Source organism: Mirounga angustirostris, unplaced genomic scaffold, assembly GCF_029215605.1.
Source record: "Mirounga angustirostris isolate CCGP_5_RB_7025 unplaced genomic scaffold, mMirAng1.0.hap1 SCAF_16, whole genome shotgun sequence".
Lineage (NCBI taxonomy): Eukaryota > Metazoa > Chordata > Mammalia > Carnivora > Phocidae > Mirounga > Mirounga angustirostris.
The window spans coordinates 26969889-26997679 of NW_026991724.1; the positions used below are offsets into that span (position 1 = coordinate 26969889).

The 27791-nt window shown below is 43.1% G+C and overlaps 1 protein-coding gene across 4 annotated transcripts in view; it reads right to left on the bottom strand.

Annotated features, from left to right (window-relative positions):
• Nucleotides 1–5077: 5077 nt before the first annotated feature.
• Nucleotides 5078–27791, bottom strand: part of RSPRY1 (ring finger and SPRY domain containing 1) — a 42292-nt gene continuing 19578 nt past the window's right edge. For all 4 annotated transcript variants that reach the window (XM_045891070.3, XM_045891069.3, XM_064581587.1 and 1 more), the window contains 12 exons: nt 27635–27747; nt 26459–26585; nt 25587–25645; nt 23610–23676; nt 23071–23202; nt 21399–21514; nt 20290–20433; nt 18421–18532; nt 15603–15705; nt 15116–15268; nt 10400–10504; nt 5078–6449 (listed from right to left, as the gene is read on the bottom strand). In XM_045891070.3, coding sequence (XP_045747026.1) covers nt 6353–6449; nt 10400–10504; nt 15116–15268; nt 15603–15705; nt 18421–18532; nt 20290–20433; nt 21399–21514; nt 23071–23202; nt 23610–23676; nt 25587–25645; nt 26459–26585; nt 27635–27747 — 1328 coding nt within the window. In that variant the 3' untranslated portion in view covers nt 5078–6352. The remainder of the gene's footprint in view (nt 6450–10399; nt 10505–15115; nt 15269–15602; nt 15706–18420; nt 18533–20289; nt 20434–21398; nt 21515–23070; nt 23203–23609; nt 23677–25586; nt 25646–26458; nt 26586–27634; nt 27748–27791) is intronic.

Sequence of the window (27791 nt, forward strand, 5' to 3'; positions counted from 1 at the left end):
TGACATTTTGAATGGATATAAAATAGTGAAGGGGTGTCTGGGTGGCTCAGTTGGTTGGTTGGGCAATCCACTCTGTTTTTGGCTCAGGTGGTGATCTCCGGGTCATTGGATGGAGCCAGTAATCTGCTTGTCCTCTCCCTCCCCCTCTGCCCCTCCCCTTCTCACTCATGCTTGCTGTCTCTATCACTCTCAAAAAAAAAAAAAAAAAAAAAAAGGTAACATTGGGTTCTGGAACTAAAAATGGTTACCAAGACACTGTTATATCCAGGGTGAACGAGATCAGTTCTCAGAGGTACTATAGTCAGCACCAAGTAGAAGACAGGTATCTATAAAGGTTTGCTGATTAACTAGACTGAATTACATTTAAGCTAAGTGCTGGTTTTGCGGCTCAAAAGCAACCTCAGCATTTCCTCATGACCTATTTTTCTTTATAAACCACTTATTTCTTCTGGACTAAATGAACTTGCCCACCCTTTTTCTACTTCTAAATCATATATGGGATCAGAGTGGAGTAGGAAACTTGATGATTTCATCTGTTCTGGTTATCTATTGCTGTTACAAACCACCCCAAAATTTAGTGGCTGAAAACAACGATTATTGTGCTTACTAATCTGCAATTTAGGCAGGACTTGGTAGGGACAGCTAGTCTCTGTTCCACTTGGCATCAGTTGGGGCAGCTGGAATGGGGCTAGAGGAGCTTCTTCCAACATGCTCACTCACATGACTGGCAAATTATTGTTGGCTCTTGGCTGGGAGCTCAGCTGTGGATGTTTGTTAGAGGACTGGTGGTTGGCAGGGAGGGGGCTCCTCAGTTTCTTTCCCCGTACGTCTTCTCAGGGATGCTTGGGTTTTCTCACACCATGGTGGCCGGGTCCAAGAGCAAATATTTCAAGAGACAGGAAGTGGAAGTTGCCAGTCATTTAGGGACTGGAAACTGGCACAGTCTCACTTCCACTGAATTCTATTGTCAGACAGACACAGAGCCCATCCAGATTTTAGGGGAGGGTACATAAACCTCATTTATATAGATGGGAGGGATGTCAAACAGTTTGTGGCTATTTTTAATTCACTTCACCATGTCTGGCTTTTTTTTTTTTTTAAGAGATTTTATTTATTTTTTGAGAGAGAAGTCACACTTAACCAACTGAGCCACCCAGGCGCTCCCACCATGTCCAGCTTTAGGAACAAATGGGCGGGGCGCCTGGGTGGCTCAGTCATTAAGCTTCTGCCTTCGGCTCAGGTCATGATCCCAGGGTCCTGGGATCGAGCCCCTCATCGGGCTCTCTGCTCAGCAGGAAGCCTGCTTCTCCCTTTCCCACTCCCCCTGCTTGTGTTCCCTCTCTCACTGTCTCTCTCTGTCAAATAAATAAATAAAAAGTCATTAAAAAAAAAGAACAAATGGGCATAAATAATAGGTACCCATTTACTCAGGCATGTGCCAGTTACTGTGCTAAACATTTATATAAGTACATTGTCTCTTTTTTTTTTTTAAAGATTTTATTTATTTGAGACAGAAAGCACATGAGAGGGGGGAGGGCCAGAGGGAGAAGCAGGCACCCGCCGAGCAGGGAGCCCGATGCGGGACTCGATCCTAGGACTCCAGGATCATGACCTGAGCCGAAGGCAGTCCCTTAACCAACTGAGCCACCCAGGCGCCCACATTGTCTTTTTGAAATACTTGAAACTCTGAGAAAAAAAGAAACTTCTAAAGGTTTTGTTATCTTGATCTTACAGATTAAGAAACAAAGGCTTAGAAGTACTTGCATACAGGTGATAAGTGGCATCAGGGAGCTGGAACTGGGTCCAGGCTTATTCCCAAGGGCATGTTTAACCGTCATGCTTATATATGGCTCCAATCCCTGAGTTCTCAAACAATACTCCTAGAAATCAGAACATGGTATTTTTCTGCTCAAGACAGAATGGTGGCCTTTAAAGGAAAAATTTAAAACTTACTTGGAGATATTAAATGTTTTCCATTAATAATCATTTCCTAAATCCTTTGATTGTGGGTAGAGCATTAAAAAAAATTTTTTTTTAAGATTTATTTATTTGGGGGGCGCCTGGGTGGCTCAGTCGTTGGGTGTCTGCCTCCGGCTCAGGTCATGATCCCGGGGTCCTGGGATTGAGCCCCGCATTGGGCTCCCTGCTCTGCAGGAAGCCTGCTTCTCCCTCTCCCATTCCCGCTGCTTGTGTTCCCTCTCTCTCTGTGTCTCTGTCAAATAAAAAAATAAAATCTTAAAAGAAAAAAAAGATTTATTTATTTGGGAGGGGGAAGGGGCAGAGGGAGAGAATCTTCAAGCGGAATCCCCACTGAGTGAGGAGCTGGGTAGGGGGCTTGATCCCACAGCCAGTGAGATAATGACCTGAGCCAAAACCAAGAGCCAGACAATCAAACTACAGAGCCACCCAGATGTTCCCACATTAAATTGGGGGCACCTGGATGGCACAGTCGGTTAAGCGTCCCACTCCTGATTTCTGCCCAGGTCATGATCTCAGGGTCGTGAGATGGAGCCCCCTGTTGGGCTCCGCACTCAGTGCGGAGTCTGCTTGTCCCTCTTTCTCCCCCCCACCCAGCTCATGATCTGACTCGCTCTCTCAAATAAATAAAACCTTTAAAACAATTGTTTTAAGTGAATAAATAAAAAATGGCCAGTCTTGGAAAGAGCTGATCTTAGTTGGACGGTTTGTTTCCTGGATACATATTCAAGGTGTTGGAAATTCATGCAAGAGTCATTTTCTGCAAATGAAATTGTTTTGATTTCTGTGATTGAATCCTTGTTTCCTGGTGTGCAAATGGCACCATAACTTTACCTTGCTTTATTAATCATTCCAAAAAGATAGCAATTCATTAAAAACTTTTTTTTGCTAGAACCCTGGGAGCATTTACCCAATAAATCATTGGAGAAATGCCGTTAACTTAATTTTTTTTCTCTGTGGTACAATATATCATCAGTAAAAGCCTAGCTTTCAATTTCTCTTAAAATGCTTACATGCAATGCAGAATATTGATCTACTGTTTATTCTCTTCCACATTGCTTGTTATTCCCTAGTTTTCTATATGGTCTTTCCCTTTGAACCAGTTCCAAGATTACAACTTATGAACAAAATTCAAGGGTAGATTTCTATTTTTTTTTTTTTTTTTAAGATTTTATTTGTTTATTTGAGAGAGAGAGAATGAGAGACAGCATGAGAAGGAGGAAGGTCAGAGGGAGAAGCAGACTCCCTGCCGAGCAGGGAGCCCGATGCGGGACTCGATCCTGGGACTCCAGGATCATGACCTGAGCCGAAGGCAGTCGCTTAACCAACTGAGCCACCCAGGCACCCAGATTTCTAGAAAGCTAATAGGCTCCTGCATTCCTTTGATTTGTGACAGATTACCTATCAATGCTGTTTTTCTCCACTGAATTTATAGGCCACCTTCACCACTCTGCTGGACTCCAAAGTCTCCCTACTGGACTGTTTCCATGTTTTGCTCGTCCTCTGTCCTGCACCCCCCCCCATCTTTTCCATTCTCCATATAGATGCCAGGGCTATCTTTTAAAATTATCAAAGCACTTCCATGCTTAAACTCTTTTGTTTTCTGTTGCACTTTTGATAAAATACAAAATCCTCAGCATGACTTCATGAGCAGTCCCCTGACCTCTCCAACACGGGAGCACACTGTTCTACTCTCTGTTCCTAACTTACGAGCTATGGGGGCCTCCCATCAGATCCTGAAGCTTACTGAGCTTTCCTCCTTAGTTAGGCCTTAACCTAGAATGTTGTGTTCCCATAGCTGTGTGGTCCTAGAAGCTTGTCCTCAGTCTCTCTGCCTGGCCACGTCCTACTTTTTCCTTGGAGTTTTTACTAATATTACTTCCTCAGTGAGGTTTCTTCTGCCCCCTTCTGATGAAGTTTTAGAATATAAGTGAGGTCCGGAGCCGACGACCAAGAATTAAGATGTCTCTGGTGCAAAAAGCTGATTTTATTAAAGCACAGGGACAGGACCTGTGGGCAGAAAGAGCTGCTCTGGGTTTGTGAGGTGTGGCTGATTATATACTTGGAAGCTGGGGAGTTGAGGACAAAGCGGGTGTTCAGAAGGGCTGTCATATGCTAAAGAAGAGTCTCAAGATAATGGAGACCTGGCTATTGTCAAGCCAAGGCTGTTTTTCCCTCTAATAAGGTACCAACGTGAAGACAGTTGGGAGTTTCCTGGAGGAATGTTACATTCCTCCTATCACACGTACTTGTCAATGGGCTTTAGGTTTAGAAGAAATTCAATTTTATTTACATTTCCTTCTCTCAGCCTCCCTTAATTTTATGGAGGGGAAGGTGATGTTAGGGCTTCAGGAACCGAGTTATGGGTCTCTGGAAGTTAAGCTATTGGTAAGAAAGCTTCTTCCTTGGAAATCACTAGGACATTTGTAAACTGAGGGAGACTCCTGTTCTGCAAGACTGTGATCTCTATCAGTTAACCATTTGTTTTTCCTTTAGGGCAGCCAGGAGTGCCTGAGGAATGTCACATATACCACATGGGGGGTGGGGGTGTAGGGTGTCAGCTTCTGCTTTGTCCTCAGCTAGCCTTCTGCTCCTTCATCACTTCCACTCATCTAAATTAAGTGCCCCTCGTTCTCTCTTATAGTACCTTAATCTTTTAAGGCACTAACAATTTATTAAAATAAACAGAAATTTATTGTCTTCTACCCACTATCAGACGTAAGCTCCATGCACAGATCTGTTTTGTATACCATGTAGGCACAGTGCCCAGAACATATTAGGTGCTCAATAAAGATCTGCGGGATGAGCAAATGATTACCCTTGCTTCTTAATTCTTTTTACTTGACTCTCTCCTACCCTGGAAAGTAGCCCTTAAAACTGAGAGGATGAGGTCTTAGAACCTTAGCAGTAGGCACCAATGAAAGTTGTGAAATTTTAGTCAAAAAGGCAACAAATGTTTTATTTCTTCAATGCAAATTACTGTATTCACCACAAGCTAAAGAAGAGAACATATATATATTTATATATAGATTTGAATTTACGGAAGGCTAAAGACATGGGAAAAAATCCAGCACCCCAACAAGTACAGCCAGGAAGGAAATCAGCTCTGTAATAGGACAGTTTAATGAATTACAAACAAGAAAGGGTGGGAAAGGAAGAAAAAAAAATGTGCATTGAGTTTAAGACACTGTAAAACTCAGAAGACATATTTACTATTCAAGTATAAACTCAGTAAGGACTTGGCATAAAGTGAAAGGCAGCTGCTGAGGTACACCATTATAAAATAAGTTCTATGAATTTACAATTCTACCTTCCAATTTTCTGGGAGAAAAAACCAAACTCTTGAAGGTCTTCACCAGAGACCCTGAGAGGGATTAACACTTTTGATGAAGACATAGGCAACAATCCATGATTGAATTTACTATTCAAAAACATGTATTTATTTAAAACAATAGGAATACGCGCTCTCAGACTGTCTTCTAAGAGTTTTTGAGACTTAGTTCAAGAGTTTCAAAGTATATTACTTCCCAAAACAATACTGATTAAAAAAAATTTTTAACAAAAAAACAAAAAACCTGATTTGATGGTACCTTAAAAATACCCTAAATACCAAATTTTCTCCAGTCTAACATTGCAATTAATTTAAGAATTCCTCCTGCATTGTTAAAACATTTTTTCCTCAGAAAATGCGGGTACTGAAACTGGATAGAAACACCATGAATGTGAAAATACCACCAGTTTTCTGCAGTTAAAAAAAACCTACAATGTTCTTTGGAATCACGGAAATATAAAAAATTGGGTTTTTTTCCCACAGTCTGTGCACCTTCTTTCAGGCCCTCCATGTTCCTTGTAGCATTGACCTGTGTGGTTCTAGTTTATAGATTCAAGTCTTGCAGTGCAATATCCACGCTTATCACACCACTGTCTCTCTGACCAACGGGGAGTTATGCTTAACCTAGAAATGCTGTTATTTACTTCTCCATAACGACTTCTGCCCCAAATAAAAACTTTAGAATGAGACAAAACATCCTGTTAAACAATCAAATACACCCAACATGGAGAATTCCGGTGTGGTTTCAGCACTCGGGAGGGCATGGTCTCCTATGGTTTTTCATGGAAGGACCACAGGCCTAGCTGTTAGCATTCAGCTTTCCTTGGCCTTAAAAGGAATTTCTCAGGGCTGGCAAGTTGGATTAGATTCTAAGAGAATTTTGTCTTTGACAAACTACCATTTTTAGCATAAAATCTGGCCATGGCTATAAGTGTCAATGTGCGCACAATTGATTAGAGATGTTTGTTTTTTTTTCCTTTGTTTTTCTTTTCAACATTGGCTGGAATTGAGTAGAAATAAGTCCGTGATGCCTCTTCACGTGTGTCATGAAATATGAGAAATCTGTCTGACTCTAGACACTATTTCTTTACGACACAACGGGCAGGTCTCCAGTTGCAAGGCACAATCCATGCACAGGTCACTGAGGAGAAAGATACAAGTGCTGGTTAGGTTAGTGCTTCCAAAGGGCAAACCGACAATGTGCCGACTCAATCTGAAATATTAACAAGTTCGTTCAGTGAAAGGGTAATCATTACACATGGTTAAAAAACTAAATAGGGGCGTTAAGCGTCTGCCTTTGGCTCGGGTCATGATCCTAGGGTCCTGGGATGGAACCGCATATTGGGCTCCCTGCTCAGCGGGAAGCCTGCTTCTCCCTCTCCCACTCCCCCTGCTTGTGTTCCCTCTCTTGCTGTGTCTCTCTCTGTCAAATAAATAAAATCTTAAAAAAAAAAATGAACTAAATATATAAACCAACAATGAGTCTCCTCCCATTTCTGATCCCCCCCCCATCTTCCTCTTTTGAGGAATAAGTTCAAGTACATTCTTCTGGAAAGTCTGTATGTACACAGCAAAAACTTATAGATGTGGATATGTGGGTAGAGACACATGATATTTTCCCAGACAGCTAGCCATTTATCCCAATATCAAACAGTCCATCTTGCACCGCAGAATTGACACAAGGCCTTTATATGTTAAATTTTCATTGTGTAATTAGTTCCATTTCTGGGTTTCTTTTCTGTTCCACTGTTCTGTCATTCTTTTCATATACTGGGAGCAAACTATAAGCCTTTATTTTACTTTATTTTTTTTTTTTTAATGATTTTACTTACTTATTTGACAGAGAGAGAGAGAGAGAGCACAAGCAGGGGGAGTGTTAGGCAGAGGGAGAGGGAGAAGCAGGCCTCCCACAGAGCAGGGAGCCCGATGTGGGACTCAATCCCAGGACCCTGGGATCATGACCTGAGCCGAAGGCAGACGCTCAACCAACTGAGCCACCCAGGTGCCCCATAAGCATTTATTTTAATATATCTTAAGATGTGGTAGGTGGGTGCCCTCCATAACTCTTCTCTTTCAGAATTTTCTTGCCTTACATCACATAAACTTTTAAATTAGCATTTCTATTTCTAGGGGGAAAAAAAAAGGTTGACCCAAATTAAAATTAGGGTTTAGGGAAAATTGCCACCTTTATAATACTGAGAAGTCTTCTAAGAACAGACCCATTTATTCAAGTCTCATATTGCATTCTTTAGTAGTTTACAAGTTTTCTTCTTACAGGCACCACATATTTCTTGGTACGTATTCTTAAATAGCCTTTTTTTTTGGGTAGTTTTTATTTACTCATTTAAGTAATCTCTACACCCAACAGGGGACTCAAACTCATAACCCCAAGATCAAGATTTGCATGCTCCACCGACTGAGCCAGCCAGGCTCCCCTGGTCTGGAGTTTATATAGAATCTATTCCTTGACAGTTTGAAATAATTCATTTGTGAAACCATCTGGGCTTAGTATTTTTGCCTGAGGGTGGGGTGGAGAGCAGTATGGGTGCAAATGTAGCTTGGATAATCATCTCAGTTTCTTCTATGGTAACAGGAATGCTTAGATTGTCCATATCTTCCCAGGGTCAGATGAAGTCATTCACTTTAATTTCCTTTCTCCCCCTCCCCCTTTAAAATTGTTGTTGCTGCTGAAAGTTGAGCTAAATTTTTTTTTGCCGTTTTTTAAATTTTTTTTTTTTTTTTTAGATTTTATTTATTTATTTGAGAGAGAGAATGAGAGAGAGAGAGCACATGAGAGGGGGGAGGGTCAGAGGGAGAAGTAGACCCCCTGCTGAGCAAGGAGCCCGATATGGGATTCGATCCCGGGACTCCAGGATCATGACCTGAGCCGAAGGCAGTTGCTTAACCAACTGAGCCACCCAGGCGCCCATGCCGTTTTTTAAATTTAAAAAAAAAATTTATTCATGTGACCGGGGGTGGGGGGGTGGGGGGGTGGGGGTGGGGAATATGAGCTGGGGAGAGAGGCAGAGGGAGAGGGAGAAACAGACTCCTTGCTGAGCCAGGAGCCTGATACGGGGCTCGCTCCCAGGACCCTGAGATCATGCCTGAGCTGAGCTGAGCAGACGCTTAACCATCTGAGCCACTCAGGTGCCCCTTAAATTTTCTTACAATTCTTTAATTTCCTCTTCCAATCCTGTCTTGTATGTATCTATTATGGAGACTGCTCATACTTAAGATACCTGGTTCTAAGTTTTTAGATTTCAGCCCCCATTCCTGAGCGCTTATTGTGTGCAAAACCACTGAGAATGGCCAGAGAGCTCAAAGATGAATAAGACCAGATACTATTCTTTGGGATCTTAACAACCTCCCAGAGACAAAGATCAAAAAGGGTGTTGACATATCCATCCTTTAAACTTTGCATCTGCCTGTGAGGCTCTAATAACTAAAACCTTCAAAGGTGCTCAAACTGAGAATTCGGGCTGCAGAACTGATACCAAGGAACAGCCACAGCTGGAGTCGCTGTGCCTTTCTTTCAGAAGAGAAACTGGTACTGCGAAGGGTGAAAGGAGATCCACTGCTTGTACTTCCCTTAACAGCCAATTAGCTAACAACCCATTGCAAAAGTCAGCAAGATAGAGTGAAGGGCCCAGGCTGAGCCACACCTGGAGGTGACAAACTGGGGTCCATCACTCCAGGCTCTGGACCCCCAGGAGACCTGGTGGCTAAAGCTCTATCAAAAGTAAAAGCAGGGCGGGGGGCAGGCAGGGAGAGGGGGACGAGAAGGGCAGAGTATGGGATATGGTGAGTTACAGGGAGCTGGCCTGGAACATCAGCCTGGGTACTGCTCCTCCACAGTCAGCACACATGCCTGGGCCAGGTCAGGGCCAGCACACCGCCTGGCTCCTTTTTCCGTTTCCAACCTCGGCTGGGAGGCCTTCTGGGGGGCATTTGTACTTGTTGCTCTCGCTGATGTTTAGACACTCTTCTATAGGATCCAGGCTGCCCTCTGATTCATCTCATACAACTGAAACTTGGTTAGACGGGAGGGAGGCACTGCCTTCTCAACGGTTAGGAGGGTAAACAGTAAGTAAACGAGGAGGCCCTAAAAACTAAAAGGGATTTCCCAAGAGGCTCATAAATAGTATTAAAACGTTTACACTTTGTGAGGTGAAAACTATATTAAAATACAGTACTGAGTAAACAAAATAAAAACGGGCGCCTGGGTGGCTCAGTCGTTAAGTGTCTGCCTTCGGCTCAGGTCATGATCCCAGGGTCCTAGGATCGAGCCCCGCATCGGGCTCCCTGCTCAGCGGGAAGCCTGCTTCTCCCTCTCCCACTCCCCCTGCTTGTGTTCCCTCTCTCGCTGTGTCTCTCTCTGTCAAATAAATAAATCTTAAAAAAAAAAACAAAATAAAAACAGAGGCCTCCCATTAAGCAGCAGCTTCTACTTCAGGTACTTTCTGGAAGACAGTCATGCACTCCCTGGCAAACTGATTTCTCATTCAGCCCACTTTGTATATAATAAACTTTAGTGAACAGCTATGGAACTAGAAACACTGTGTAGGGTCCAAGGGCAGGCAGCCCCAGGATGGGCCACGATGACATGCAGATTACTTTGAGCTGAAAACTATCAAGGTCCAAAAGACTCAAGAAGAGACTCTGACCTCCCTGCAACTGCCTAAAAAGAATTTAAATAGAGGACCTCTTACCAGGAAGAGTTATTAGCACAGTAAGAAACTTCATCTGCATAACTGGGCAACCTTTGTTTTCCAAACATCCCCTCACCTTCCTGCTAGTGGCTTTCCTCCCCTTTTTACCCCCACCCCTACCCTTTCCTTAGCTTATGCAGACATACATAGCTCCTTTTGCCTGTCTTCGGAATTTCGTGTCTGTGTGGATTCCCCGTATGTAGGAAACTAAATGTGATTTTCTCCTGTTAATCTGTATCATACAAATTTAATTCTGACTCCAGCTAGGGGAATTCTGAACAGAGCAGAATTCCTTCCTCCCCGACAACTATAAAAGCAATTCTAGAACAGGATGAAATTTTGCCTAATGTAATACACAAAAGAAATGACCAAACCCTCTTACCTGTGTCCACATGGCTTCAGTTGTGTGTCTGCTACTTCGTCACAACACAGGGAGCAGCAGTTTTCCCGGATACTGACTTGCTTCAACAGAGCAAGGCGCCTGTGCCTGAGTAGAAAGTGTAGTTTGAAACTTATTTGGTCAATAAATAAATGGGCCTATTAGCAGTGATGCATATTAAATGCTTTGAAAATACTCTGTCCATGTGAAGTATACGATGTATTCCTTAAGTTCTGTTCAGTAAGGTTCTCACATGCATCTCATTTCAACCTTATAGTGAGTGATTTTCTATGGTAGAGAATGACGGAGGCATGGTCATTCCCATTTTACAGACAAAGGCATAATTCATGGAAATGAACTGCATAAGGTCACACACATGGTAAACAGATTCAGGAACCAAATTCAAATCTTTTGGTTCTCAGGCTACTACTAGCTTTATTTTACCAGCAAATTTTCACTTTTAAGTCCTACAGCTCTGAGAGTTTGATGAAAAGCAGCAGGAGACTTACCCAAGAAAAATGCACACACACAAGTTCTTATACAATTTCAATGTGTTGGGATGCCTGGGTGGCTCAGTCGGTTAAGCATCTGCCTTTGGCTCAGGTCATGATCCCAGCCACGCATCAGGCTCCTTGCTCAGCAGGGAGCCTGCTTCTCCCTCTGCCTGCCGCTCCCCCTGCTTGTGCTCTCTCTCTGACAAATAAATCTTAAATATAAAACCAAAACAAAACAATTTCAAGGTATTTATGATAGTCCAGCACAGACTCTTCTGGAAGCCCACACACCTCAGGTTAGAACCCTTGCATCACACTTTGACTCCGTTTGAAATAGAAAAGCAGACAGGCAGAACTGCTTTGTTGAAGGTGTAACCCTGACGCTGGGCAAGAGAAATGAAACATTCACTCTGTTCACCTTGGGCCAAAGCCTGGAGATTCAGCAGTGAAGAGAGGAGTAAAAACATATCCCCGCCTTCAGAGAGCTTACAGTCTAGTGAAGGGAGACTAGAAAAAAACTAGGTGAAAAAGTAAAATATATAGAATTTTAAGAGCAGTATGAAGAAAACGAAAGCAGGGAGGAGGATAAGGTAGTATGTAAGTGAGAAGCAGGGAGATACCATTTAAAATATGGCAGCCACGGAAGGTGACATTTGACCTGCAGGGTGTGAGGGAATGAGACCTGTGGATATCTGGAGATACCATCTGTGATATTGTGATTTATAATAAATATATATTTGGTCTTCATCTGGGTTCCTGGCACAGAGGTCCTAAAACCCTGGAAATTTCCTAAGAGATGAGAGCAATATGGGTCTTTTGTTATGTTAATTAGACAGCTTTTGAAAAGCCCCTAGTTAACCTAAGTTTTGGGCTGGTTGTCAGGGGGACCAACCTTGTAATTAGTGGGTTGGAACTTTCACTCCTCCCCCCCACCTCCCAGGAGGGCAGAGGGGCTGGAGATTGAGTTCAATCACTAATGACCAATGTTCTCATCAATCACGCCTTCATAATGAAGCCACCATAAAAACCCAAAAGGAGAGGGCTTGAAAATCTTCAGGGTTGGTGAACATGTGGAGGTTTCGGGAGAGTGGCGCATTCACAGAGCATGGAGGCTCCTTCCCCCTTCCCACATGCCTTGCCCTCTGCATCGCTTCCATCTGTTCCTGTATTATATCCTTTTATTGTAAACTAGTAAGTAAACTATTTTCCTAAGTTCTGTGAGCCACTCTTAGCAAATTAATCAAAGATGAGGAGGAGATCACGGGAAGACAGCGTCAGAATGGAGCTAATTGCTGGGTGGCCTTGGAAAACACACACTGGCCCATTCTAGTAGCAAGAATAGCAAGTGCAAAGGCCCTGAGGCTATAATCTGGTATGTTTCAGGAGCAGCAAGGAGGCCAAGGTGGCTGAATAAGGAGCATGAAGAAATGGGAGACGGTAGGAGATAAAATCAGAGAAGTAATAAAGGAGAGGAGAGGACAAATCGTGTACAGCCTACTAGGTCACTGTAAGGATTTAAGCTTTCACCTTAAGTGAAATGAGAAGCCACTAGGGTTTCGAGCAGGGAAGGGCATGATCTGATTAAAGCCGTAACAAAATCATTCTGGAAGCTGTGTTGAATAGACACAGCTACTGTCCAGGGGGTCCAGGTAGGAACAGGAAACCAACTAAGGAGCAGGGTGAAAATAATCCAGGTGGGAAATGATGGCAGTTTGGGATGACGGTGGCAGCAGTGAGGGTGATAAGCGGTAGTTGGATTTGAGATGTATTCTGAAGGCACAGCTCCCAGGGTGTGCTGAGGGATAGGATATAGGAAGAGCAGAAAGTAAGGTGTCAAAGATACTCTGGGATTCTGGCCAGGGAACCTGGAATGATAATGGAGTTATTAACAGATGAAGGAAGCCTGCAGTTCTACAATCCTGGCCACTGTTGCTGAGAGGTGGAGATATGGTGCTTCACTGTACTGTTCTTGTTTTCTTTTGTGTGTATTTGAAGTTTCTCATAATAAAAAGGTTAAGAAAGGGAAAAAAGAATGAATGAAGGAGAAGAATTAGAGAGTCTATACAATATAGAACAATTTACGAGATCCCAGATAGTCACAGGGCCATGACCTACCATGAGGCCAGAAAGGAATATATGAGTAAACAAATACAAGCTGCACAGAAGCTTTTGGAACACAGGCTGAAAATATTAATGGCATAGAAAACGGTCTCAGGCACATACACACCTAACGTCACAACCTGCATCGAGGTGCAACTGGAAGGTTAAAGGGTGCAAGGTAGCAGCAGCAGGTTTCTGCGGCCTGGATCAGCCTCCGACTCCCGAGCTGGGGTTGCTGTCAGAGCTGATGCAGTGGAAGCCTGCCCTGGCCGGTAACTCTGCTCTCATCGGGGCAGGCTGCGGCGGGGGCCAGGCTGACGGGGAACTAAGGGACTACGCAGAAGCTGCCCATAAAATTCGGAGACTTTAACAGGTGACACCTATTGCCTTCTGGCTTTTGCCAAGTTTAATTCTGCAGGGGCGGTTCCCCAAATGCTGGAGCAGTGCGAGCAGAGGCCGGCCTCCAGCGGAACTCCTGGGGCCTGCCCTCCCCTTGCCCTCCCTTTTCAAGGTGTACGTCACAAGGCAGGCCGCTTGCTGGGCGACATCCAAGATGACAGGCCAAGCAATAAAGGAACGAGGTACGCCAGACAAGCGAGGTATTACTTCAGACGATCGCCAAGAGGAATTTAAAGTTCAGAATCTCTGTCAGGCACCAAGACAAGTTGAAGGGAAGTTCTAGGAATGACCCTCAGGTCCCTGAGCCGGTCGGTATGTAAGTGGCCCTTCTGTTCCTGCTATATTACAGAGCTTCTGCTGTAGCAGGCAAAGCTGCTGGGTCACCAAGTGACATTTTCTGGTTCATCTGGAAACTGCTGAGCTGCTTTTCAGCCTTGAGACACCGAGTCCAAGGTGAAGCACAGCCCAGGAGGGCTGTTCACAGACCTGCTTTTTCAGACAAGAGCGAGGATTACAACATTGTGTTACAGATACCTTCAGGGGCATGACGGCCCAACCCTGGCTACAGCGTGGCCAGTGTGGTCTCCTTGAGTGCTGGGAGAATCTCTGTCATTGATATAACCCGTGTGGCATGAATAGCAGGAATGCCCTTCCTCACACAGGCCCAGCAAGCTGTCTGTTAAAAAATGATAACTTTTGGCTCATATCGTGAAACAAGCTTCAAGTTGAGGTCATTACGAGGAAGCAGCTGGAGTCTTTCCCAGCTTAAGGAACAGATCACGTTCATCTCATAAGGGAGGAAAGCAGGTAATTCATCGAAGGAGATAATTAAGGCCGATCACAATTTTTGGCAAAGAAGGGCTGTGAAATTTTATCCAAGATGGCATTCATTGTCCTAAGGGCTGCAGAACAGTGTTGGCATCTTTGCCGAGTAGCTAAACCCAACAAGAAATATGTTTCATTAAATCCCGAAGTTCAAAGCACACCTGTTAAAAGATGTACTTGATTTCCTAATATTTAGGATTTTTCATTGACATTCAGGTAGAGTTAGTTTGAGGGGCTTCTTCATGTGTTATATTGTCTGGTTTTTATACCGATGTTATTTAGCTCTTAAAAATTATTTGGAATGATTTCTTTCTGGGTTCTGTAACTTTTTTTTTTTTGGTGCGAAAAGGTGGTTTTATTAAAGCACGGGGACATTTATTAAAGAGCTGCTGTTCCGGGATTGTGAGGAGCAACTGATAATAAAACATTAAAAAAAAAATTTATTTGAGAGAGAACGAGCACAGAGCGTGAGTGAGAGGGAGAAACAGACTCCCCACTGATGCGGGGCTTGATCCCAGGACCCTGAACATGACCTGAGCTAAGACAGACGCTTCACCAACTGAGCCACCCAGGCACCCTGAGGGTTCTGTAACATCTTAAATAGTAATGAAGTTGTCTGTTACTTAAAAATTTGGTGGAAATCTCCTGTGAAACCACCTGGATCTGGTGTTTTTGGGGGACATACCTCTTACTTTGTTTCAATTAATTTTGTTATAATAACTGGTTTGTTTTATCTCTTCTGAGATCTCTGAGTAATTTTTATTTCCTAGGAGGTCATCCATTTTACTCAGGTTTTCAAAATTATTTATAAAAAGCTGAAAAAATCTCTCAAGGAATTGCTATTTCAGCTTCCCATGAGATGCATGTGAAAGTCTGCAGACAGCCTAAGCAGATTCCTTACCTTGGCAAAATGATTTTCTCTTCAGCTGTGAGGAAGGCGTAGTCATTAAAAGTGCTAAATTTCATAGATGGTGGATATTTGAATGGTTTTGCTCCAAAATTGAACTCACATTGTTGATACGACATGAAACTAGCTGCAGCAAAAAATCCAGATCTACAGATAAAAATGAGGACAGAGGTCAAGAGAATTCATGAAAACAAAGTAAAGCTCATATACACAAAGTGGCTTTGAGATGTTGTACCCTAGCAGAAAGGGTGACAGATTCTGTTCACTAACCTAGACAGGACTGTGACCCTGACAATATCCTGCCCTCATCTTCCTATATCAAACTTCAGGACAGTTGTTGGTATGATCAGATGGGCCCCCAGTGACTCGAAATAAAATGACTTCTCATCACAACTGACCACATAAATGGACAAAGTCTTTTTCTGGAGAAAAGTGAACTACATGAATCTACTCAAATTGTTGACTGAGGAAAGCTACTTACACAGTAGATGAAAAGACTTGCTTCTCAGGAGGCAGCTGGTTGCCATTTAAAAAGAAGATCATTTGCTTTTCATTCAAGTCTAACAGAAATCCTACTGTGTCTCCTAGAGGATAAAGTGGAACATTGTTAGGGTAAGGGTATGTACTACTGCCAGGGTTTTGCTCAGTGTCTCAAGGGTTAAATACATCACTGTATTAAATCTGCATCTATAGCTGTGTATTAACACATTCATCTTCCTTGCTGCTTTTGCAGCTGATCTAATATTTTAATGTACCAATACGAAGAAAATGCTGGCAATTAATCTATGACAAGCCATCAATTATAAGCTGCATCCCAATTTTGAAGATGTTAAAATGTGGAAAAATGGCATTTTGGGATCAGTGAAATATGGCAAGGTCAAAATCCTGTGCTACCTTGCCTCTCTGGTGAGTTTCAACTCTCGGAAATAACAACTGCCCAAAAACATGTTAAAAAAACAAACAAACATTCATCTTCACTTAAAGTTTTTGCCTTTTAAACTGTCAAAGATAAGCACATGAAATTATACAGTGGCGACAAGGAATATGGATACTCAAAGCTGGTGGAGGAGAATCTGCCAATAGATGGCAAAAGCTGTGAAGTCCTGTATCCCCCAGGCTAGAGAAGTTTCCCTTCGAGGGGTTTATCCTGAGAAAACCAGAATGGTTTATAATATTTTTTTAAATCATAATTTTAAAAATCACAGCATCACTCTCCAATCTCTTGGGGCATTGGTTGATAGAGTTTAATGATAAAATGGGCTATTGAAAAAGCCATTAAAAATAACATTATTTTGGGGCACCTGGGTGGCTCAGTCAGTTAAGCATCTGCCTTTGGCTCAGGTCACGATCCCAGGGTCCTGGGATCAAGCCCCGCATTGGGCTCCCTGCTCAGCAGGGATCCTGCTTCTCCCTCTCCCTCTGCCGCTTCCCTTGCTTGTGCTCTCTTCTCTCTCTCAAATAAATAAAATCTTTAAAAATAATGTTATTTAATAACCTGCAAAGCTGTTCAAGGCATATGAATAGAACAAGAGCAAAAAATACATACACCAAATTTTAAGTGTTTAAAAAAAATTACGAGGGGTTTTCATTTTGCTTTCCCTCCCTATTTTCCAAATTTTTATGCTAAACATATTACTTCAGTAATCCTTTTAAAAATTATTAAAACCCCAAATGAGGCAGTCTTTCGGACAGTGCCTCCATCTTACAGTCTGCTAAGCGGAGAGGCTTTGTGTTCCCTTAAGAACCCGCCAGCTGTTAAGAGGAGGGCTTATATAGGCTTCTCAGGTTTCCTCTTTTCCCACACTATCAACGGAGCTAATTAAAGTGGAGCCATCCCCTCACAGGAGTGGTCAGATTCCTGTTCTCTTAGCATGCCTGAAAATTCAGTTGACATCTATAATGCTGATCAGGGCAGGAAACCAAAAGAGAGATGCTTGGAGAAGGAGCTGGGTTCTCTCCCCTATACTGTTCAAAGCCAGGAGTAAAATCTTTCCAGAGGTTCCATCCCCTACCATATGGCTCTACATCTTCAGAATGAAGTGGGGCCACCAGAAGGCCCTCCAAGAATACCATCCTCCAGTGCAGTGGGGCCATAGCGGGGAGGGGGGGAAAACACCTGTTTTCTCTGTATTTAGTTCGGGGTAAAAACACTCAATAATCTAACCCTTTAACAAACTGCGTGGCTGTAACTTTGCTGCTTGAATCTTTCCTTAATAAATATTTTCCTGGGTCTAAGGCCTTGGACAGAATGAACACCTGAATGGGGCAAAAGAGATCATAAGGTAAGTTGATAAGATACATTCCTGCTAAAATCCTAGAGCCATGATTAGAGTCCTGGCAGCATGTGCTCCTGCTGCATCACTCCAAGCCTGATGTCTGGAGAATGGAAGCTGGGCAGGTGTGTTTGAGGCTGAAAGTGCTCAAATGGTCCTTAAAAGCTGCTCTAGAGGGGACCAGAATGTGGCCACTGAAGAGTGCCTATTCCCATGTGGTCTCTGAAAAATCCTCATTTTACTGGCATTACAATGTCAGCGTCCTCCCAGCGTATCTCCCTGGATGCTCTGATTCAAGCATGTACCCAGAGGGGCGCCTGGCTGGCTCAGTCAATGGAACTTGCTACTCTTGCTGTCGGGGTTTTGAGTTCAAGGAAACTAGAATTCATATTTATCTTTTTTTTTCTTTTAAGATTTTATTTATTTATTTGCCAGAGAGACAGAGCCAGAGAGCACAAGTGGAGGGAATGGCAGAGAGAGAGGGAGAAGCAGGCTCTGCACCGAGTGGGGAGCCCGATGCAGGGCCTGATCCTAGGACCCTGGGATCATGAACTGAGCTGAAGGCAGACGCTTAACCATCTGAGCCACCCAGGCACCCCCCTTTTTTTAAGATTTTATTTATTTATTTGAGAGTGAGCGAGACAGAAAGAGCAAAGCAGGGGGGAGGGGCAGAGGGCAAAGCAGGCTCCCTGCTGAGCAGGGAGCTCAATGCGGGGCTTGATCCCAGGACCCTGGGATTATGACCTGAGCCACCCAGGCACCCTGAATTCATATTAATCTTATCATTTCCCCCACTAAATTAAGAATTTTATAGTCCGAAATGATTTTGCTGAAGGAAGGGCCCCACCAGCGGTGAACTTATCAGGAGAATACTGTTCACATCCATGACAGGGAATACAAAGGTTCATATCCCTTTTCACATTAAATCTTCTTCCGTTAAAATATTTTAAGGCCTAACATAATAGATGCCTCATCATACCCAGATGTCTTAACTTAGTTGATAAAATCATAGAGAGGAATGAATACCTTCTCTCCAGCACGGGTGTAGGTGAGGCTTGCTTCTGGCATTGTACCAAATCAGCTGCCGGCAGCCATCGTACGCACAGGAGTATTCGTCGTCCCCGATGCCGTAGCCTTCCTGGAGGGAGACAGGGCCCAGAAGATTAGCAAGCTCTGCCTGCTATGTTCTGGGAAAAGTGTCTTTCGTAACCATCAACCTGGTGGCTGGAATTCGAAGCTTTTTGGATGAAGGGAGCCTATGGTTCTTGGAAGATACCAAAATTCTGACCTCAAGGCCTGGTTCTCTGTGACTAGATCATGACTTCACCACCAAATACCTCCCAAGTTTCACATGTGTTAGTTCACTGAATCTTCACTAACCCCTCTGAGGCTGGTGGCATTATACCCCACTTTAAGAGGAAATAAAGGCTCCGAGAGGTCAACCATGTTGCCAAGGACAAATTATTACTCAGAAAGTCAAGTCTGGATGCTGGAATCTTCTGATTCCAAGACTGGTGTGCTTTCCACTTCATTGTAGCTGGGCAAACATCTTTCTTGCATGTAGTAGACTTCACAACAACCACATGCTCAGAAATTTCAAAACTGGAGGCAAGAGAAAGGTTAGAGTGGATGATCAGCTAATAGTTATTCTGAGGTGGGCTTAACTGGAGCATCATATAGGTCCTTGGCAGCTTTTATTATTTACTGCCTTTTAATTATTTCACAGTTATTTTATTGTTAAAAGAGTGGATGGGATCTTAAATTAAGTGCTTTTTTTTTTTTTAAAGATTTTATTAATTATTAATTGGCATTGTTCTCCAGACCCATGTACTTCTGACTTCATGGTGCCACAATCAAGCCCCACGCTTCCAGGTTTTAATTAAGGCCCAAAGAGGAGGCCCTTCATCAGAGTAAGTTCCCAATGAAAGCAAGAGCAGTCTGGGGTCTAGTTTTCTATCCTGGACAAGAATCTGACCTCTCTACTGGCCCCCTTCCTCCAGTTGTCTCTCCAGCAAGGCAAAGCTATGCACAATTCCAAGATGCTATACAGCCTCGCTGGAAGGGCCCCTTCCAAAACTATGCTTCTGGCAGGCAGGCTCAGTTTGGTTCACTTCTAAAACCTATCCTAGGACCTTACATATGGGAGACTATTGTTTAGATTAACAAAATAATCCAAGGGGTTTTCCCAGTTCAAAGGGTAAAACTCCTATGTCCATAAGAATCCAGATCAAAACTGGATTAATTCCAAACAGCTTAAAACTGCAATAACACAAGAAAGCTGTTCAGGCTGGCATCTGAAGGGTATATATTGGCAAGAAATCAACATCTATAGGAAAAGGAGGAATCCCAGCCTCTGATACTCAAGTCGTGGTAGATGAATCCTGCTTCCTCTAGTGGGTTTCGTCTTCCCTCTTTACATGACTGCTTTCTATAACAAAAGATAAATGCTAAATATTGAAAACAAATGTGCCTACTAGTTACAAAGTAAAAGTCAAGTAAAAGAAGTCAAGCCAACATTTAGTATTTTATGAAAGGAAGAGAATTCCTACAAAGTTCTTACAGCTTAAATGCAAGGTAAAAGTCATCATGGGTTCCAATATAAAAACTGAGCCAGAGATGTGGCTGGCACCGGAGGAGGGCCTACAAAGACAAAGGACACAGCCAACCTCTAGGTGCAAACTTAAAACTCGAGGGGAAAAAAAAACCAAGGGGCGATTTCCCTTGTGTTTTCCTATTTCTGAACCGGGTTAGCAAACCCTTGTGTCGGATCTGGCAGCATGTGGTTCATCCTGAGAAATGATCATTGTGCAAACCCATCTGGAAAATTTGCATCCTCCACCCACTCGCCAAAAAACTGCTGTTGTCCCCATTTACACCGTTCTCTAGGGTACTCACGTGATTGAGAAATTTGCTGTCTCGTGTGGCCCAGCCGATCTGCATGACACCAGAAGTGATCACGGTGACTTCGTAGTACCACACCCCGGCATCCACGCAAAAGGTGCAACGCACGCTTTCAAATGAGGAGGCATCACAGCGAGCCTGGCAAAACCAAAGCGTGCGACAGCCCACCGTCAATGCCTGAAGACCATGGAAGTTAAGTGACTGCCTAGAGGTGGAATGTGCTTTTCCTTATTAAAGCTTCTGGTGGACGGTCGTTTCCTTCTCTGTGCATCCTCAGTGATACGAAGTACAAAACAGAAAGAAGCACGCTCTCTCTTATAGTTTTATTCCTAGGGAGTTCTAACAGGGTTGGAAGGCCTCAAAGATGGCTGCAGTAAGCATTAACGGGGGCTACTGGCTTCTTTTTTGAAGTACTTACAGAGCTTTACCCTCCCGGTAGAATCTTTTACGAATGCATCAACATGGCCTTATCCTGCATGTGTTAGGATGCAGAGAGAGGAGGACACTGAACGGTATGAGATGGGGTACCTAAAAATAATTGAAAGCAGAAAACCACGGCAGGCATTTGGCAATAACGTAAGATCAAAGAGCTGTCTGCAGCCATTCTTCAAACAGCTCTTTCATCCTGACGTGTCTGGTGCCTGATGGTGCCTTCCTGTGCATCAGCAGCTTCCATCAACCTGCACCACGAAATCAGCAACACTTCCACCGTCCAGGGAGGAGGGGAGCACTAGCCAGAATACAACTGTGATGCAGGGATTCAAAAAGGAAGGGCCTCTCTCAGAAAACACTAGTCTTTGCGCCTTTAGCTGAATAAAGCGGCAGAGATTGAAAACAGACATATTTAAATCAAATTGTCTACAGAGAATAGACCGAGGGTGGCCAGAGGGGAGGTGGGCGGGGGGATGGATTAAATGGGTGATGGGGATTAAAGAAGGGCACTGGTTGTGACGAGCACTGGTGGTGTATGTAAGTGATGAATCACTAAATTCTACACCTGACACTTCCATCTATTCTGCAAGAAATGGCTCTTTGTGAGAACCAGGGTGTGAAACTGAGAACAAGATTTTTTCCCCCGCATGTTCCGTCCATGAAAGCTTTACCTCCAAGCCATGAGGTGAGATCTTCAGGTACTCGCTGACATCGTTGCTATTCAGCATGGCCCTAATGCTATTCAGGTCCACTTTCTCATAGGTCAGCTGTCTACTGTCTTTTAAAACTGCAAAAGAAAAAGTGGTCATGTCTCTAAGGCAGGCTGTAGTGGAAAAAAAGCTAGTGTCTTCGCTGGCTGCCATTCTGGTTAAGATGTGGGGCTGCTCAGAAATGGCAGGATAGGTAGGGAGACTTAAAACCTTGCCTTTCCGCTGCACGACCATATGAGGATCAGTCAAGCCAAAGCTGGGACAAGCTGGGACGGCACTGCTAGGTTTAGGCTTCTGTTCCCTATATTTGTTATCATGCATGCAATAAAAGCCAAATTATACCTTTTGGGAATGATTCTATCTTTTTCTTTCTTTTTTTTTAAAGATTTTATTTATTTATTTGACAGAGACACAGCGAGAGAGGGAACACAAGCAGAGGGAGTGGGAGAGGGAGAAGCAGGCCTCCCGCGGAGCAGGGAGCCCGATGCGGGGCTCGATCCCAGGACCCCGGGATCGTGACCTGAGCTGAAGGCAGATGTTTAACAGCTGAGCCCCCCAGGCGCCCCTCGGAATGATTCTTTCATTGGCACCGCACAGGCTGTGCACAAAGCAACTCTCCACAGTGCTGCGGTGGGAGGGGGGCACACACACCCAGCCATGCCTTAGCACAATGCTAACTATGGAGGGGGAGTGAGGATTTAGTAGCAGGATGGTTTTCGTTCTAGCAGCCCTTGGAGGAGAAAAAGAAAAGCCAGGAGCAGCCCTCTTGGCGTAGGTCAGACGTGTCTTGAGTTTTGAAGAGCCATGTTAGGATTAGAAGAGTAAAGAGAGGGAACTCCAAGTGAGGAAAAAGCCTAGAGAGATCGGGATGACTGGGGCCTGCTTGTAGGACAGTGAGGAGACAGTTTGTGTAGGGAAGACTTAATTGGACACTGCCATCTGATTAACGGCCCAGATGCAGCAGGAAGTAGGGGACCAGTGAAAGTTTTTGAACAGGAGAGTGCTGAAATTAGAAGTATACCATATAGGGGCGCCTGGGTGGCTCAGTCATTGGGCGTCTGCTTTCGGCTCAGGTCATGATCCCGGGGTCCTGGGATTGAGCCCCGCATCAGGCTCCTTGCTCGGTGGGAAGCCTGCTTCTCCCTCTCCCACTCCCCCTGTTTGTGTTCCCTCTCTCGCTGTGTCTCTCTTTGTCAAATAAATAAATAAGGGGTGCCTGGGTGGCTCAGTCATTGGGTGTCTGCCTTCGGCTCAGGTCATGATCCCGGGGTCCTGGGATCGAGCCCCGCATCAGGCTCCTTGCTCAGCGGGGAGCCTGCGTCTCCCTCTCCCACTCCCCCTGCTTATGTTCCCTCTCTCGCTGTGTCTCTCTCTGTCAAATAAATAAAATAAAATCTTAAAAAATAAGTAAATAAATAAATAAAATCTTAAAAAAAAAAAGAAGTATGCCATATACTTCTTGTTTGGAGGGTCCCTAGAATACTTTTCTGCTACAATACGGCCAACGTACAGTATAGGCCCTTTCAAGGAGAATGTCACACTCACTATTACAAAATGAAGAACAGTGATCCTATATAAGAAACGGGTTTGGATATGGAAGCAGGCATTTTAATAAAGCACAACGCCTACTTACAGAGATTGTCTAAGCTCCACTGGGCGCAGAAACCGACTTGACGCTTCAGATAATCAGGATCATCAGCCCAGGACTCCAATGTGATGAGTCGGTCACTAATACTGGATTCAGAGATAGTCAATTTATTTTCACCTGTTTGGGAAGACGGACACACTGAATCAACCATGAAAGAGTAGGATGATTTGCGGGGCAGGTAAGGGGTAGGAAGGAGTGAGGAGAGGCAATCAGAAAACGTAGAAACTAGAATAATGACCTAGCCAAGAGCCTCAACTATTTTCTGGGAAGTAGCAATCTCATCGCTAACTTTTTAGCTATAAAAAGTGAGTATCTGTGGTCACAAGTTTTGATTCTTAGGTGGGAAGACTCTTGGCTTCTGTCCCTGTTACATCTTATTGGCCTTGAGGCATCTACCCAGAGAAAAACAGAACATGTGCATGTTTGATGGGGCTCAAAGCATAAGCTCATCCAGTAAGTAAGAAAAATAAGATTTTTAACAACCGATACGGAAGATCATTAGTGCAAGAAGTCACTATACCTACTTGTCTGTGCAAACTTTTCCAGTGCGATAAGTGCAAAAAGCATGACTGTGGGGTGGGACTGTAACTTCTGAAAGACAACAAAAGATAAAAAAACAAAAAGGCAGAAACATCATTCCCCTGCAGAGGAGGTAAGTTAGCAATTTCCTCTTCGTATCCAATATGTGCTAGATTTGTTGGGAGCAGTCAGAAAAGTTTTACTCATTTAAGTCCTCAATTCTCTGTTTGCTAATATTGTTAGTAATGAGGAACCAAGATAGAGTCTCATGATAGATATGCAGTTCAAAAGTACTTTGTTAAAAGCACTATGTTATTCTACTTAGTAACATTTGTATTAGGGCTTTGTGAAATAAAACCATGCTGATTCTTACATTCATTGAAGCAAGCCAAACAGAAACCTAGAATAGGAGCTAAGAGTGACTTTTATTCAGAGTCCTTAAAGGAACGATTCATCATTACCAAGTTCCAAAATGCTAAATGTTGAAATGAACAACTAATGGCTTAGTTTTCAATCTGTTCTCTGAAAGGAATTGCACAAATGCTAACGGTGGGTGGGAGAGCGCTCTTCCTGTATATATATATATATAAAAGTTATATATATATACTCATATAAGTATATATATATACAGTTTATATACAGTTATAGTTAGTTTCCCATCACAGGTATTCCCATTTAAAGAAAGGTCTTCCTGCTTAACATCACACCTTCTCATAGCCATCCTTCCCCACAGCTCCATTAGGAGTCTGCAAAGGAACTCTAGAACATCAGATGATTCCTGCTCACTTCCCTGGGGCTCAAAGGTTCTGCAAAGCTCATAACCACCAGCCTGCCCTGTAGCAAAGCCTGTTCAGCACTCTGCTCTTTGTCATACCTGCTTTCAATCCCTCTGTCTGGTTTTGCAGGCCCTGAGCCCTCCTCACCAGGCTGTCCAGGCCCATCCTCCTGTCTGTGAACACTGTCTCCTGTTCAGACAGTTCTCTGTAATATGCCAGGAGCATGGCCATTCCTATTTCTGGGCTTCTGCTGGTGATGGCTTTAGCCAAGAAACCCATTTTTCCCTCCAGGGTGCATGGATAAATACTAACTTATGATGTGACCCAGCTGAGGGCCCAGGTTCATGAGGAAGCCTGTCTCCCACAGCTCTCTTAGTTCTCACCACCCCTATCTTCCACCCCTCCCCATCACCCTCTCTCAGAACTCTTATGGCACTTAGTGATTTTGCCCTTAATCACATCCTGTCTTAAAATGGAGGCTAAATGTCTTGTCTGGGTAGTTTTGATCCCTCAGTTAATCAGGAAGCTTCTTGAGGGCAAAGGACTGTTATACCACTTTTGTATCCTCACAGTGCTTGCTTAGCATCGTGGTGTGTGTTTTAAGTACATATCATATAGGTACTGAAAAATAAGGTCTTTCAGATTTTGAAGAAGGCTAGTGCTCACCAAGCCTGCAAAAATAACTTTTACAAATACAGACCAGTCAAGTCTGCAGTCCAGCCCTGTGAGCGATCTGACAGCACCACCTCAGCAAACCACAGCTTCACAGACAATAGATCTAATACTCTATGGCAACAGTTATAAGAGCAGGGGCCAGGGAGGGAGGGAAGGAGTAGAGATTTATATACACTGGCAATCTGACCTGACAGTTTTCTGGCTTGGAATGCCATGTAATTTTGTTTCCACTGTGGAGGTCCCTACTACCATTTGGCAGACTCTAAGGACACACACACAAAAGCCAATCATAGCAGCTATCTTAGGACTAAATTTAAAACCAGACCAACTTGGCTGCTTTTGCTTGTAATGAATTCCTATCCCACCCTCATTTTTTTTTTTTTTAATATAGGAGGGAATAAACACTCAGGAAACACCTGCAAATAAAATTTATAACTGATTCCATTCTCTGTGCCAGTGGTTACACTGGTAATTTTAGAAAAATGCACAGTTGTAGATGACTAAGAATAACTGGCTTGATGCCTTACTTACCAGACACTGTAGCAAATATTCCAGTATTCCTGGGCTAAGTAAGCCTATACTTGCGGGACCTGGACAAACACAACAAACATGAGATATCATGAAATGGGCCGTATTCTTTTTCATCAGTAGCTATTAACTGTAAAATTGCTTTCTGAACTCTTTGACAAGGTACTCTCATGCACACTGTCTTATTTAAGCCTCCTGCTCTGAGGCAGGGAATAGCACTGTTCCCATTTCACAGCCAAGCAAGTGAGCCCACAGTGAAGTGACTCATTCCGGTGTACTTGGGGCGCACGTGGCAGAATTGGACCCAGCACCCAGGTGTCCTGATTTTGAATACGTTGTTTCTTCCACCATACATGATCTAACTGGCTGAGCTATTCTCCTGGATTTGGATGTTAACTTGCCTAAAGTGGGTAATGTTCATAAACAAGTTAAATATCTGCTTCTCTTCTCAGGAACTGCTCCAATTTAAAGTTCCTTTTCCTCTTCCCTGACTTAGTATGTCTCCATTATCTGGCTAAACTTTATAAACTGTATACATGTATATTATCTAGTATATGCATATATACCTATATAATCTTTATTATACTGAATTTAGCTTTTTATTCTTAATTTTAAAGCAAATAAGTAAAACTTTTTCTTTTAAATGTCTCTCTGAAAATCCTCAAAGCTAAATTAGATTGCATTCATCTCTTTGGCCTTTGAGTAATTTTTTTGCAGTTGGTCCTTGTCCCTCAATTTTTTTTTTTTTTCCCCTGGTGGTGGTGGTTGCAGGGCAGACACTCCTTTCTGGGACAGCAGGTTTGAATAAAGACCTGCAGTGCAACCTTTATGTCAAACAACTGAAGATCTTTCTTGGTAGAGATTCCCAAAGTTACCTGCTAGTTTCTCGGCCAAGCAGCCTAGGACTGCAGATGTGTTCCTGTGTTTGGCAGGATGACCTGAGTCCTGGCAAGCTACTTCTCCATTTAAATTGAGAATTTCAGTCAATTTCTGGAGTGCATCCTAAAAACAAAAATGTACAAGTGGATTTGATAAGTATATTACTTAGGCTTTTTTTCCCCAAGGGAATTATTTGAGACGAAAGCTATCGCCAGCCATTAAATTAACTCAGAACGAACATAAAGACATGATATAATGCACCCAATGATGTCATCATTGATGGGAAATGTTAACTGATCAACCTGGAAATTTTCTTACATGAATTGTTAGATTCCCCTTCATTCAAAATGTACCAGTTGTATCAAAAATATGCAGTATACTCTTGAATCATTAAACAGACTAAATCCACCCAAATGCCAAAATGACTGATAACAACAGGGCCTTAGTGATGTTGAAGTAAAAAGTGACTTACAATTTTTTTCTTTTTTTTTCAAATCAAGCAAGAGCAAATCTCACCAGGGTTTTTGAGGCAAATTGTAACAGAAACCTCTTATAAGCTTAGGCAAAGGTCAGTTCATCAGTGACTAGGCCAAAGGCTTTTCTCTTCTATCCATGTTTTTCCATGTTGTGCCCAAATATCTGAGGCTTAAACAAATGAAAGATGCCAGCATCCAAAATTTGAAAAAGTAGTCCATAGAACATACGGACTAAAGCAATGAAAGTTTGATGCTTTTGTTCTATATAAGGGAAAATCAAGGTTATGCCAATCTTTAATATGTTTAAGATTTGCAGGTGCTTTCAGTATAACAGTTTTTTCTCTTACTAGAAAACATTAAAGAAAACCTTTTGTAAGGAGAAAACTCTTTAGCGGAAGGTAAGAAAATCAGCTCAGCAACTGAACATTCTATTTCAATTTCAAATACAGATTGCCATTTCAGATCTAAATGCTTTCATTTTTAACATTTTAAACTCAAGCTTTATAGTAAGTTACTGATAGAGGATGTAGCACTTCATTAGTATTAAAAGACAAGTTTACGTAATGAAGTCAATATTGAATGAAACAGACCCCAAATGTATAAAGAGGAAATGCATTACATCAAAAGTTCTTTGTGGTCGTTCGTCCTCTGTTTAAGCATACGTGACAGTTTCATAAAAGACAAGTATTAACTTACTTTAGTGGGCAATGGACATTCATCTAGTAACAATGTTATAACAGCTGGTCCCAGTGGATCTTCCAATGGAATAACTCTAATTAAAGACTGGACAACGTCCAACCATCCTTCATCTAAGAGCAAACCAAGAAGATTATATGGTGGAGCCACTATTTTA